This window comes from Schistocerca gregaria, chromosome 4 (genome assembly GCF_023897955.1).
Source record: "Schistocerca gregaria isolate iqSchGreg1 chromosome 4, iqSchGreg1.2, whole genome shotgun sequence".
Lineage (NCBI taxonomy): Eukaryota > Metazoa > Arthropoda > Insecta > Orthoptera > Acrididae > Schistocerca > Schistocerca gregaria.
The window spans coordinates 390,959,536-390,974,868 of NC_064923.1; the positions used below are offsets into that span (position 1 = coordinate 390,959,536).

The following is a 15,333-nucleotide window of genomic DNA, read 5'->3' on the forward strand; positions in this document are numbered from 1 at the left end:
TGGGCGTCTCGGTGCGAGGGGGGGGAGAGAGAGAGAGAGAGAGAGAGAGAGAGAAACACAATCAAGAATAGCCTGCCGAACTGAATTTACAACTTTACTAACCTCATCCATGACGTACACAAAACCTAGAGATCACAAAATTGAGTAAGAATACGTATAGCTGATGTTTACAATCAATCACTGAAGATTCAAATCATCCACGTTGTTTACACCACAATCGTGTCACTCTCTTCAACAACATCCCAAAATATCTCGTAAATAGTGAGATCTCGTGCACAATGGTCACGTGACCAGCAACTTCTACAGTTATTTTTTCAGGCATGATGGCGCCAAACCATGGTAGTGAGGTTTACTTTAACATTTTTAGCTCCAAACGGACTCGGAGATCGATTGCCACTTATGGCAGGATGCTGCAGCAGTTGTAGAAGTTATAATTGTTTGGAAATATTACTCATGGTAAGTGAGAGGTGCATTCCAGCAAGAGGCATACCTAATGAGGACATGTTGGTTAGACTACTGACAAGAGACGGGGCTGATGTTCTGCAGTTATTATAGTCGGAGAAAGTGCGTAGTGTGTAAGATGTGTTCTGACCTTCATTGAACGCGAAATATAAGTGAGTGAGAAGCTAAATTTCGTGCGTACAGCTAGCTATGAGCATTTTATTAGTTTATCTGTGAACCCAAAGATTAATGAAAACTTGAGGCGTGCTGCCATCTGTGTTGTCAATGTTGTTAGGTTTAACTAGCACCATGGGTAGACTGACGAACTTTGATATTGAAATAATAATCATTAAAATGTGTGTTTTATGAAGTTATTGTGATTGCGAGTATTTAAGTGATGTGAAGTAAATTTTATTTACAACTACAATGAAAAAAGGAACTGTGTGACGGGTGCAGTGTCAATGTTTACATCTATCCGTGCTAGGTTGCATCCATTGAAGACAATCTGCTCAAAAACCAATATGCCAATTTTATGTTCTTTTTCTTTTGAATGAATTGTGATTGGACTCGGAAATACTGTGTGGCATGGTTCTGCGTCAGCTACATCATGAATTGATAGTTTTATGTTTATATACATGGTAAGTTTTTAAACCTGTATGTTCTATAGTGTGTATAACTTCTTGTCAGGTTTTTCAATTTCTGCGTTTCACTACAATGTTTTACACAGTGAAGGCATGAAACACGTTTATTCTATTGCCACAAGTGTATAATTCATTACGATAATTTAGTTTGTGGATAAAAGAAAAGTTGGAAAATATATCTTTGATTTTGTTTATCACAACTTTAGTAATCTAATGATATTCAAATGGTTTGTTTTGCAGATTTGATCCAATCACAATTGCATCGCCAGTAAATTAGGCAGAAATGTAGTGAGTATCTTATTTATAAAAATATATTTATTGTTTATTATTTCTATATTGTTTATAAAAACATTTGACAAACAGTTATGTTTATTAGCAAGCCTGGTACATTATAACTATAACAAGGAGCTATTGGTAATTCTGCTTAACAAGAAAAATATAGTGTGCTACTTTTTTGTTGATAGATTTATTATTTGGCAGACTGCACTATATTTATGTTTACATAAACATACCTTAATAGTCTAAGCACTAAGTGTGCTGGAGGAGTTTCTATACAACTGCACAACATTTTTTTTATGTTTAGTAATATGATTTCATTTTTCTGTTCTAGATGGTGATGGCGACACTTCGGTGGAGGTCTTTTTCATATTAGTGTACTTAGTCAGAATGTCACAGCGAGGCAAGCGTCAGCCAAACAGATCTGATGATGGTGCGGGTGAGTGATTCAAGTTTGTTTAATACTGTTTCAACAATCCGTATTTGTCCAATCAGTTTATGTAGGTCCATAATTCAGCGAACATGCTATACACATGTTTGAATATTGTAAATCCTTGTTTATTTATTTATTTATTTTTGAATCATCCATACATCATTCAGTGTAAGAATATCGCACGTGTCAGGTACATTACTGTAAACATATATGCATGTATAAAACATTAACAAAGGCTAGGACTAGGTGAGGATAGGGCAGGAATTTATCCATGAACGTAAGCTGTCAGCTATATATTTCAAGATTAAGATTTTCTTTTTGTTGTTGTTTTTGTTGTTGTTGTTGTTGTGGGTAAAGCCTGTGGACCTGATTTGTAAGAAGGAATTTTTGGTTTATGCTTAAAAATATGGAAGATTGTAATTCTTATTTTCGTTAGAAACATTAGTGATTCCCATTTAATGGAGAATAGTCACTTCCATAAATAATACCTCTTATGGTAAATCTCCCTTTCACTTTACCATTTATGCAGAAAGAGCATGGGCTTGTCGTGTAAAAATGACATATGTATACATATACATCAAGTGTTGAAAGCGTACAAGCTGCTGAGTTTACATTTTAAGGACCATTGTTCTTTATTTGCGCTGAAGACTCCCAATGTTTAAACTGTTTACGCTCCTGATGTGGGATCACAATAGAATAAATTTAGTACAAGCTTTAAGACATTGCACCATCTGTCACAGTTGCCGTGTGAAACGATTCAGTCATGTTTTGAGCTTTACAGTGCCATCCCATTATTTCATTTTACTTTTATAAAAATATATGTTCTCTAAACATGATCGTGTTGACCAAAACAAAGAAGAATAGAACTGTTTCTAATTTTAACTGAAGTAACAAATGAAAGATTTTTGAGGGGTAAGAAGGTACCCCAAGTACTCAGGGAGAGTGCTGTTCGGAGCATTAGGTAAGATGTGTGTCTGAAAATTGCTAGACATTGCTGATGTAAGAATAATATGCGCCTAAACACGTCTTTCGAATTAACATATCTATAAGTTTTCATTTGCTATATCAAGTATTTAGAAATACCCAAAAGCCCTCCGTTTTAACTGCCATAGTTAGAGGTAAACAAAAAGCACTTGTAAGTATTCCAATATCTGTGACAGAGATTTGTAATTTTTGAGGTTGTCTTCTGTTTTCCTCATTACCATACCTGCTGTCACAATATTTCATTTCTGTGAGCCACACATAGATATTTTTCCACTTGTTATCATTGCACCTACAATTTTATTTATTTAAAAGTGGGATTCTGCTGTAGCTAGTTCAGTGATTATGCGTAGTCGTCCATTACATAGCCTCAGAAGATTATATCCAAGGATAGAATAAACGACAGTAAAAGCTCAGGAAGAGGTTATGAAATTACGTGTCTTTTTCTTGTTTTACACTTTGTTCATAGACAAAAGTCTGTTTGTCTAATTCAGTCAGGTGACTTCGGCCTTTGTGGCCATTTTCAAAATGAACAGTACACCCAGATAACTCAGAAAAATGCATTTAAAGTCTAAAGTACTTCTGCATCTGTACAGTAATGTATCAGTAGCCTGCACATAATCTGAAGCTCATTTAGCAGTGAACAGTGCATTTCCATACTCAATCACTTTGCACTCTTCAGAGATTACTGTTCAGATAACCACCTCGGGAAGAAAACAGTGCCGAAATATACAGGGTGAAGAAAATCTCGTGCTCTTGGACATTACAGTGTGATTCCTCACTTATTAGCTATACAAAAATTTCTCACGTAAAATTTCATCCTGCGTGTGTCTCCAACAGTAAATGGATGTCAAAGATTGGCAATCTGGCAGCACTGTATCCACATGTACGGTAACTGTCTCTGTCAGCAGTTTGGCAGTAATGCTGAGCCATCGGTGCAGTGGATACCATTTGAGTTCATTCTGGGTCAAGGCTTATTTGTTTTTATTTGCCAGTGTTATTCTGCCTTATAATGTGATAGTATACACTGTTTCTTAAGTCACATGTATCCAACATTTACAAAGTACATGTTTGGAAATCATTTGCAAACCACATTTCTACCGGTGACGTAAGTGTTTAACAATATGCAATGAACCTGAAAGTGACAAGAATAATACGCGGTACTAATCGATGAGATCACTGGGGGAGGTACACAGAAAACAGTTTTGGCATCAAGTAGATGCAGTGGTGTGAAATGATTCATGTTCACGACGAGCAAAAGGTTTCTTTGAAATCTGACCAGTGAAAATGATTGTATGTCCATTTCTGTGTTTGTGGTATGTAAATGCAAATGTTTTGTAGAAGAACCACTGTAGTCACAGTATGTCAATTAAGACACCAGATACCATACCATGCAGACTACATTTAGAAAATAAAAACAAATACACCTTGAACTGCAGTCGAACCCTTCATCGCCTACAAAATGCTATCCACTGCACCAATTGCACAACACTGCTACTACAGATGTAGTCACTGTACATGTGATTATAGTGTTGCGAGATTGTGAATCTTTAACAACTATTTTGTGCCAGAAATATGCATGACATCTTGTGAAAGACATTTTTGTATTGCTAGTATGTGCGATTCGCAATGTGAACCCAGAATGGGCAAATTTTTCTTCACACTGTATAATGAAAAGTTCAAGGAACAAAAATATATGACAGACGCCAAAAACATAAGTGATTCATCACTGACAGATATTACTGTAATGTTAGTTTGAATAGTAGTCAATTGTAGGCATTTTACCTTATCAGATTAGCAAGTGAACTGAGAGGGAAATACAATTATAATTTTCTTAATTGTAAGCAAATAAAATCATTTTTTCATAGAAGTAAGAATATTTGGTGGTGGAAAAATATAGTGTTTCTTATCATTCCTAATTTTAATATTATCAAGATAGTAGTTGCCCTTTAGTTTCCACGCTGTACACGCATTATGTAGAAGTATTTCAGTCATGCTACACATAACAGTGGTGGAACATCAGACGTAAATTACACAAATACCAGTTCGTTTGAATAGTATTTATTGCCTCTCAGATTTACTCATTCGCAGATTACCTAACTTACTCCAAAGAATAACAAGTATATCCCACTTTATAGCTTCATTCTCATATTTGATCAGCAGTTGTTGGATCATGTGGCAGTTGTGAGTGCTATCGGTATTATTTTCTATTTCTGTCCACATGTTTCTGTACATAACCATATGATTCACAGTAGTCCTGACAATGTTGTTTCACAATTTTCTTATTACTGTAGCTCCATATTTGTGATTTGTTAGTCAAAATACTTCTGACACGTTAACAAAATTCAAGTTGCAGGAAAGTTAAGTTCTATCTTCTCTGGTTTGTTAGTTTCATGTGTGATATTTCAGCTGAAAATCTGGGGATACCTTTAAACATTGAAATGATTTAAGATAATCACTCATTGTATAGGGGAAATGCCAAATGCGTGCAACTCTTGTGGTGGCAAATATGGGTACTGTTTATCGTGGTGACTAGAGTGACAGCAAAAAATGAATGTTTACTAAAATAACATTAATTAATGTTTACTAAAATAACATTAATTACGAAGGAAACTAGTCATTTCACTTAGTGTACTCGTCAGTCTTGTCTTCTTCATGGACTATTCCACGAGATGTACACGCCGCTGGAAGCAATCTTGTTCCCATAACCCAGGTAAACTCTAGATATGTCTGAGGAATGTTGGGACAACCTCAGAAGGTTTAATTTTCCCACACAACTGTAAAGTGTGGATGTACATGTACTGGAAGAGGTACAGTTTGGCCTTGTCTCCCAATCAACGCTCTCCTTTAATTGACAGTTTGACAGATCTCCACAAGCACTCTATATTTGTACGTGGACAGATGGATCTTCCGAAGAGACAGATTCCACAGAATGATTTACAAATTCATGTTGAAAGCCTTCCTTCTTCAATGTGTTGTAGGATTTTAGCCAACTGTTATAATTTTGGTCACTGGCTAGATGAAGTGACTTACGTGAGACACGCAGGTTTTCTTGCCCCTCGAATATACTTGAACTGTGAAGCAGTTCCACGATTCTCCTTTCAGTGCCTCTGGAGATACAGAGATATTCGGTTTCATTTATTAGTGGTTGTCCTTTCTAGTATTTCCGAGTGGATATATGTGATTTATCTGTTCCAGCTATCTTGTTTTGTCCATTAATAGAAAAACTGTCATCTGTGACTATCACATAGCGGACTAGTCAACAGAACCTGCGGCAGTTACAAGTGGTATCAGTCGATAACTCAGTTTCGGAAGCAGTTGCTTGTAGGGTATAATCCATTACCCAACAGGAGATTAAAATAATGCCCTTCTAGATGGCCAACTCAGATTTCAAACCATATGTTTTTCTTATGTCTCCATGACAAGTCACAGAGTTACTGAAATGGGCATTTGGGAGCAGTCCATAATACTAACAGATATCCAACCAAGATTGCATACTACACAATCAAGGAATTAAGTTTTGCCAGGTAAGATAATTGGGACTCGAGACTACAATGACTTCACTCATTGCTATGCACAGTTCTAAATGTTAGACGATATTCCCTTGACAACACACTAAACACTTTCCATATCTCCTGTGACAGCTGTGTGTTCAATGTATTTCATTTTTCAATGTGTATTATTCGGAGCCTGCAAATTTGATAGGAAGTCTTCTTGCAAATAACCTCAAATTATTTTGGTAGTGTGTAGTAGAATGAGTCTTAAAGGTTAGCGGATGGGCTGCATTTGAGATTTGACTTCCAAACAAAAGGCTGTTGGTTACAGGGGATGCATGTTTAAGTTTCAGAATCAGTCTTTGCTTCTTCAGAAGAAGAAAAGCTGAATGAAATAAATATTTTTCAGTAATAAATTCTTGTTTTCATAATTTGCAGAAAAACGAGAGTGCGGAGAGTCTTGCCTTCCAGGCTAAGCTCTACAGTGTTTCATGACAAAGCATTGATGGGACAGATGATGTTAGCGACCAGACTGCAGTAGGAGGAGGAGGGAGGATGTATGGGCAGGTCTTGCATCCTCCTCCCCCCCCCCCCCTCCCCACCACCACCACCTGACATCAACTATCCCATCAAAGGCAGGGCTATCTATGAAACTTGTCATGTGGTCTACAAGCTAAGCTGCAACCACTGTGCTGCATTCTATGTAGGCGTTTCAACCAATAAGCTGTCTGTCTGCATGAATGGCCACCAAGAAACTGTGGCCGAGAAACAAGTGAACCATCCTGTTGCTGAACACATGGCCAAACATGATATCATTCATTTCAATGACTGCTTTACAGCCTGTGTCATATGGATCCTGCCCACTAATGCCAGCTTTCCTGAATTGCACAGGTTAGAACTTTCTCTGCAATACATCCTACATTCCCATAACCCTTCTGGCCTCAACCTTCGTTAGTCACAGATCTCACTTATTCAGCCTCTTCCCTGTTCCCCTTCCAGCACTACACGGCTGTCATTCCACCACCACATCCAGTCTTTTTATTTCTCTCCTTTTCCACCACTTCCCCCCCCTCTCCTCCCCCTTCCCCCCCTCCCCACCTCTCCCCTGCCCTCCATCTAACCTGCAGCACTTTACTGTCCGCCATGCCCACCATACTATCCCTCCCCCTCCCGCACCCATCATGCACTGGTGCTGCTGCTTGCAGTGTGGTTTCACTTGCCTGAGGCTGGAGCTTTTGTGTGTGTGTGTGTGTGTGTGTGTGTGTGTGTGTTTTGTTGAAGGCCGAAAGCCATAATTGTGAGAGTCTTCTTTTTGTTGTATTTATCTGCGACTCAGCATCTCCACTGTATAGTGAGTAGCAACTTTCCTTCTCATAACATTGTTACATTCCATCCTGGACTTTACATTGTTTTTCTAAATATTTTAATAATGATATTTTTCATTTATTTTCAAAACAAGTGGTTTTCAGTATCTTCAATTGTGTTCATTTCATGAGCTCCATTTAGATCTGTAGGATATATGACAGAATGGTGTAAATTGTTAGACACTTTATCACATCAGTGTGTCAGTATGATACAGTGTGATTCACTACACTAAAAAGCAACAAAAATGTGACATTAACTGAATTTTCTGTTTGGTGGTTGGCAGAACATGATAATAATATTAAATATGAAACACATCCTAATGTTCTGCAAAATTGTATTTGTTTTTTCATGAACCAGCTTTCAGCTTCCTAGTCCAGTTGTCGCTCTGAAATGGCTTAAGAAGCCATAAGCTGATTCGTGATGGAATAAATATAACTTTGCAGAACGTTAAGGAGTGTTTTCTGTTTAACATTAAAAATGTAGCAATTAAAGACTTACTTCTGAAACTGGATACAAATTGTATCCAACGAATTATGTTTACACACGTCAACAATCAAAACATAGAAGTGTAATTACATTTTTATCTGATGTCTTAGAATTTAGTAGCTGTACTGAGTGATTTTATGTCATTCAGTTTTGACTCCTGATCATAGCCTAAACCAAGACGAGCTTGTAGTTCAGTTTTGTGCTTTAAGAGTGTTTTAGCAGGCATACACACCGTCTACAGTATTAAAGGGCATGAGAGTGATGCAATTATTGGAAGCATAGAGGTAACTGGTCCTGCTGGTGTAGCTTGTTGTAGCAATCAAATCTGTTCCTCACTGTAGCTGTTTATCTTGTAGACAGCCTTCACGTTTTTGGTTAATGGTTGAGATACTCCAGGTCAGAGTGTCTTAAATGCTGCATATCTACTAGTGATCTTATTAAATCTGTTTCCTATGCTGGATGGCAGCAGCTAGACTCTTGTGACCTTCCCTAAGTCCACAATGAAATAGTAGCCGTGTGGACTATTGTTAGTAACATTGGTGCCCCTACCTTGTCTGCCAACACGTCAGGGATATGCTTAATCCCCATGTGAGCAGATGCCCACATCACATGCTACAAAGCAGATTTTGCAGAAACCTCTACACCTTCAGGCTTACAGAACCCATCATCCTCTTAAGCTTTCATGTCTCTCTCTTTATTATTATCCTTTTGCAGGAGGCTATTTAACTTACTGCCCAAAAGTTTAACCAAGAGGTCAGCAATCTAGTCAGTCGTGTCCTGACCTTCATATACTTTTCTCTCGGATGGAATATACTGTAAGTAGGCAGAGTGAGTCACATTCAGCAGCCCACCCTCATTCGTTGGGTCAACATGAATATGGAGTACTTTGTAGATGAAGCACTGGAGTTTACCTCTCTGAAACCCAATTGCTTGTTCCAGTATGTCAGTACCCACATAATAAGGCTACATATTCGAGATGAGATCAGCTAAACAGGTTACTCACACATTTCAACTCTATCCATTCAAACATCAAACTGATCGAGGAGATCGCATTGCGTGTCTGTTTTCTTTACCATGCATCAGTTTATTCTTATTCCTTTCCTCGACAGTCGTACTATGTAAAGTATTGTCTTATGTGTAGCGCCGGCGAAACGTCGTAAGGTGCGGACGGCGGCGGAGGAGGAAGAAGCGGCGGCGTTGGCAGGTTGGACGCCACGGCCTCTTAATGACCTCAAGATCTCGAGCATCTACAACCGGAGTGCCACCGAAGCACCAGCTGAAGTATGTACTAAGAAATCACTTAGTTCTCTCCTTGTGTAAAATTCAATAAACAAAAAAAAAGAACAAAAAAAATATTCCAGTATGAGAAAGAAGTAGGAAAATTGTAAATAACAGGACATTTTCAAGGCAGCATCAAATGTGTTTAAAGATGTAAAGGATTTTACAGATGAATACTCATAAATTTATGTTTTTGATTTTGAAGAAAAACATAGTGAATTTATACAAGATTGGTGCCATTGTAAATGTCAAATGGTGTCATAAAAATATTATCTATATGGGGGATGCACTAATAATACAGTTTCAAGTACAAAGCTCTCTTCCACTCATTATTCCAGTCCTCTTGCCTGGCGGGGATAAATGGCAATCACTGAGGCAAGTGGTGAGATGTAGAGAGGCATTTGGGAGGGGGGGGGGGGGGGGTAAGGGAGCTAGGAAAGACTGTGCCTGGATGGAATATTTAGATGAAAATGGAGGAAGTCAGCCCTAAAATGGACAGGATAATTAGTTAATTATTTCTTCCATAGATCAAGTACACGATAAAAGTTACGTGTTGGTGTGGAACATGTCAATGGTGCATACATAATACTTGTATAAAATGAAAAATGCACAAATAATTTTAGGTAGTTTCTTTCATGCAATGAATACTTTTTAACTAATTGAGGAGTTATCCCAGAATATTATTCCATAAGATATCAGCGAATGAAAATATGCAAAATGTGTTAACTGACTTCTGTATCTTCAAATTTGGCACTTTATCTACTAAGTTTGCAATTATTCTTATGGCAAAAGTAGATGAACTTAAATATTGTAGCATGTCTACTGTACGGTTTTTCCCATTTGTAGTGTTTATCAACACACACACACACACACACACACACACATATCTAGGGACTTGGCATTTCCTACTCCTATTTCACATTCATCAATACACGCACACACACACACACACACACACACACACACACACACACACACACACACACCTAAGAACTTAAGATTTCCTACTCCTATTCTTTTTGGTTTAGTAGGTTAATAAGAGGTTGGATACTTCTTATTATTCAATACTGGATGACCTGTGTTTTCAAAGTTTAAAGCTAGCCTATTTGTGCAAAGCCATTCAGCAACTTCCACAAAAACATTTTTTTCCTATTTTCTCTGGTGATGCTTCTTGGCGTGTCTTCGCAACAATTCCTATATTACTTGCAAGCAAAATTACTTCTGGCTCCTGAGTCAAATAAAATGGCAGATCAGCATGAGCAAGAACAATAGTGGGTCAATGATCACACCTTTTGGGACTGGCATTGTAACTTCACCCCATGCTGTGATCTCAGCACCATTGTCATGGCGCGCCATCTGTTTGATAGCACGTCCACATCTCCAAGCTGGGATACTGCACCACAGATTATGCTCCAAGCCAGGAGGAACCGCAACATGTTGCAGAAGCAACAAAAAAAGCATTTCCACATTTAAAAGAATGCAAAATCCCCAAGATTGTCAAAGCTTTACAGAAGTTCGAAATATAGCATGTACTTCAATGCGAGATGCTTTTCATAGTTTCCACAACAAAACTCTGTCTCAGAATCTGGCAGAAAACCCAAAGAGTTGTTGTTGTGGTCTTCAGTCCAGAGACAGCTTTGATGCAGCTCTCCATGCTACTCTGTCCTGTGCAAGCTTCTTCATCTCCCAGTTCCTACTGCAACCTACATCCTTCTGAATCTGCTTAGTGTATTCATCTCTTGGTTCTCCCTCTACGATTTTTACCCTCCACGCTGCCCTCCAATACTAAATTGGTGATCCCTTGATGCCTCAGAACATGTCCTACCAACCGATCCCTTCTTCTGGTCAAGTTGTGCCACAAACTTCTCTTCTCCCCAATCCTACTCAATACTTCCTCATTAGTTATGTGATCTACCCATCTAATCTTCAGCATTCTTCTGTAGCACCACATTTCTAAAGCTTCAATTCTCTTCTTGTTTAAGCTATTTAACGTCCATGTTTCACTTCCATACATGGCTACACTCCATACAGATACTTTCAGAAACGACTTCCTAACATTTAAATCTATACTCGATATTAACAAATTTCTCTTCTTGAGAAACACATTCCTTGCCATTGCCAGTCTACGTTTTATATCCTCTCTACTTTGAACATCATAAGTTACTTTGCTCTCCAAATGGCAAAGCTCATTTACTATTTTAAGCGTCTTATTTCCTAATCTAATTCCCGCCGCAATAATCCGATTTAATTTGACTACATTCCATTATCATCGTTTTGCTTTTGTTGATGTTCATCTTATACACTCCTTTCAAGACACTGTCCATTCCATTCAACTGCTCTTCCAAGTCCTTTGCTGTCTCTGACAGAATTACAATGTCATCAGCAAACCTCAAAGTTCTCATTTTTTCTCCATTAATTTTAATACCTAGTCTGAATTTTTCTTTGTTTCCTTTACTGCTTGCCCAGTATACAGATTGAATAACATCGGGGATAGGCTACAACCCTGTCTCACTCCCTTACCTATCACTGTTTCCCTTTCATACCCTTTGACTCATAACTGACAACTGGTTTCTGTACAAATTGTAAATAGCCTTTCGCTCCCTGTGTTTTATCCCTGCCACCTTCAGAATTTGAAAGATAGTATTCCAGTCAACATTGTCAAAAGCTTTCTCTAAGTCTACAAATGCTAGAAACGTAGGTTTCCCTTTCCTTAATCTATTTTCTATGATAAGTTGTAGGGTCAGTATTGCCTCACCGGTTCCAACATTTCTACAGAATCCAAACTAATATTCCCCGAGATTGGCTTCTACCAGTTTTTCCATTCGTCTATAAAGAATTCGTATTATTATTTTGCAGCCGTGACTTATTAAACTGACAGTTCAGTAATTTTCACATCTGTAAACACTTTCTTTCTTTGGGATTTGAATTATTATATTCTTCTTGAAGTCTGAGGGTATTACACCTGTCTCATACATCTTGCTCACTAGATGGTACAGTTTTGTTAAGCGTGGCTCTCCCAAGGCTGTCAGTAGTTCTAATGGAATGTTGTCTTCTCCCGGAGCCTTGTTTTTCGACTTAGGTTATTCAGTGCTCTGTCAAACTCTGCACGCAGTATCATACCTCCTATTTCATCTTCATCTATATCCTCTTCTACTTCCACAATATTTCTCTCGATTACATTGCCCTTGTATAGACCATGTATATACTCCTTCCACCTTTCTGCTTTCCCTTCTTTGCTTAGAACTGGGTTTCCATCTGAGCTCTAGATACTCGTGCAGGTGATTCTCTTTTCTGCAAAGGTCTCTTTGATTTTCCTGTAGGCGGTATCTATCTTACCCGTAATGATATGCACCTCTACATCCTTACATTTGTCCTCTAGCCATCCCTGCTTAGCCATTTTGCACTTCCTGTCGATATCATTTTTGAGACGTTTGTATTCCTTTTTGCCTGCTTCATTTGCTGCATTTTTATATTTTCTCCTTTCATCAATTAAATGCAATATCTCTTCTGTTACCCAAAGATTTCTATTAGCCCTCATCGTTTTACCTATTTGATCCTCTGCTACCTTCACTATTTCATCTCTCAAAGCTACCCATTCTTCTTCTACTGTATTTCTTTCCCCTATTCTTGTCAATCGTTCCCTAATGCTCTCCCTGAAGCTCTCTACAACCTCTGGTTCTTTCACTTTATGCAGATCCCATCTCCTCAAATTCCCACCTTTTAGCAGTTTCTTCAGTTTTAATCTACAGTTCATAACCAATAGATTGTGGTCAGAGTCCACATCTGCCCCTGGAAATGTCTTACCATTATATAATCTATCTGACACCTTACAGTATTTCCAGGCTTCTTCCATGTATACACCCTTCTTTTATGATTCTTGAACCAATTGTTAGCTATGATTAAGTTATGCTCTGTGCAAAATTCTACCAGGCGGCTTCCTCTTTTATTCCTAAATCCCATTCCATATTCACCTACTATGTTTCCATCTCTTCCATTTCCTGCTATCTAGTTCCAGTTACCTATGACAGTTACATTTCCGTCTCCCTTCACTATCAGAATAATTTCTTTTTTCTCATCATACATTTCATCAATCTCTTCGTCACCTGCGGAGCGAGTTGGCATATAAGCTTGTACTACTGTGGTAGGCGTGGGCTTCGTATCTATCTTGGCCACAATAATGCATTCACTATGCTGTTTGTAGTAGCTTACCCACATTCCTATTTTTTTATTCATTATTAAACCCACTCCTACCCCTATTTGATTTTGTATTTATAACCCTGTATTCACCTGACCAAAAGTCTTATTCCTCCTGCCACCGAACTTCACTAATTCCCACTATATCTAACTTTAACCTATCCATTTCCCTTTTTAAATTTTCTAACCTACCTGCCCGATTAAGGGATCTGACATTCCACGCTCCGATCGGTAAAACGCCAGTTTTCTTTCTCCTGATAACGACGTCCTCTTGAGTAGTCCCCGCCCGGAGATCCGAATGGGGGACTTACCTCTGGAATATTTTACCCAAGAGGATGCCATCATCATTTAACCATACAATAAAGCTACATGCCCTCGGAAAAAATTATGGCTGTAGTTTCCCCTTGCTTTCAGCCGTTCGCAGTACCAGTACAGCAAGGCTGTTTTGGTTAGTGTTACAAGGCCAGATCAGTCAATCATCCAGACTGTTGCCCCTGCAACTACTGAAAAGGCTGTTGCCCCTCTTCAGAAACCACATGTTAGTCTGGCCTCTCAACAGATACCCCTCCATTGTGGTTGCACCTGCAGTATGGCTATCTGTATCACTGAGACACGCAAGCCTCCCCTCCAATGGTAAGGTCCATGGTTCATGGGGGTAGGGCAGGGGTGATTCTGGTCATACATAAAGCACACCAGTGGCAAGTCGTAATCAATACCTTCACTGCGCGATACCAGTGATGAAGTCACTTGGTGATAGTGCCGTTGAAGCAAAGTTATTAAGCATTGTTTTCTGAAGCTCCTTCACCAAAGAAGATGAATTAAATATTCCTAAATTCTAATCAAGAACAACTGCCAAGATGAGAAACATAGATGTAGATATCCTTGGTGTAGCAAAGCAGTTTAAATTACTTAACAAAGGCAAGATTGTATGCCAGTCAGGTCCTTTCCACTCCAATGAAACAGCTTAAGTTTACAAGTGAGAGAAGTTTCCACAGTTGTTTCTATTGTATGTGGAAAGATGGAGGATAGACTTGGTACTCATGATGGAAAAGAAAGAAAGGATAGATGAGCCTAGAAATGGTAATCTGCCTGTTAGCTTCTGTTGCGGGTTTGTCAGCCAACGTTTGTTTGATAATTTTTCTGACATTTCACCACAGAAATGACTGGCATTGTCAAAGCATCACCCTTCATCGCAAGTGGCAGGATGGAGCCGAGCTCGCAACTGCTGAGTGTATGTATCAGTTGTACTGACACCTGAGGGGTTTTCCATGGTCATTACCAGTGTGGTTCTCCCCTTCTACCAGCAACAGTCATTTGCTGCAGCATGGGAATCCAGGATCTATTCATATTGAAGGTTTTTCTGTTTGTTGTTGGAACTAGTGTCATGTTTGTGGCTCTTTATGGCATCCCTGAAAAAGTGGATATGGAAGCTTTTCTCCAAATCAAGAATTTGTGTGTCTTTTTTCCACCACAGCCAATTTCTCCAAATTTCCCGATCTCAATTCTGGTGATTCTTGTGTTGATACATTGTTCAGTCATTTCAGCATATACTTTCCCACATGTATAGGGTATGCAGTATATTCCAAGCACTATACATGTATTTCTTTTGTCCTTTGCCGAACTGAGATGTTCTTTGATCTTCTTGTTAGTTTGTAAACAATCATTGTGCTGTGTTTGCAGATTATATACAGTGGATTCTGACTTTCTTCATGGGGATGTATAGCAGGAAGGCTTTACCCAAGAT

The 15,333-nt window shown here is 38.6% G+C and overlaps 2 protein-coding genes across 4 annotated transcripts in view; one reads left to right on the forward strand and one right to left on the reverse strand.

The window, feature by feature from the left end:
* Positions 1-246, reverse strand: part of LOC126268197 (NTF2-related export protein) — a 47,682-nt gene extending 47,436 nt beyond the window's left edge. The window contains exon 1 of the mRNA XM_049973817.1: positions 103-246. Coding sequence (XP_049829774.1) covers positions 103-111 — 9 coding nt within the window. The 5' untranslated portion in view covers positions 112-246. The remainder of the gene's footprint in view (positions 1-102) is intronic.
* Positions 247-279: 33 nt separating this feature from the next.
* Positions 280-15,333, forward strand: part of LOC126268196 (PHD finger protein rhinoceros) — a 199,618-nt gene continuing 184,564 nt past the window's right edge. For 2 of the 3 annotated variants that reach the window (XM_049973813.1, XM_049973815.1), the window contains exons 1-4: positions 301-1,079; positions 1,323-1,370; positions 1,693-1,797; positions 9,259-9,398. In XM_049973813.1, the coding sequence (XP_049829770.1) occupies positions 1,749-1,797; positions 9,259-9,398 (189 nt within the window). In that variant the 5' untranslated portion in view covers positions 301-1,079; positions 1,323-1,370; positions 1,693-1,748. Of the gene's footprint in view, positions 1,080-1,322; positions 1,371-1,692; positions 1,798-9,258; positions 9,399-15,333 lie in introns of all 3 variants that reach the window. The other variant, XM_049973814.1, reaches the window with a different exon arrangement.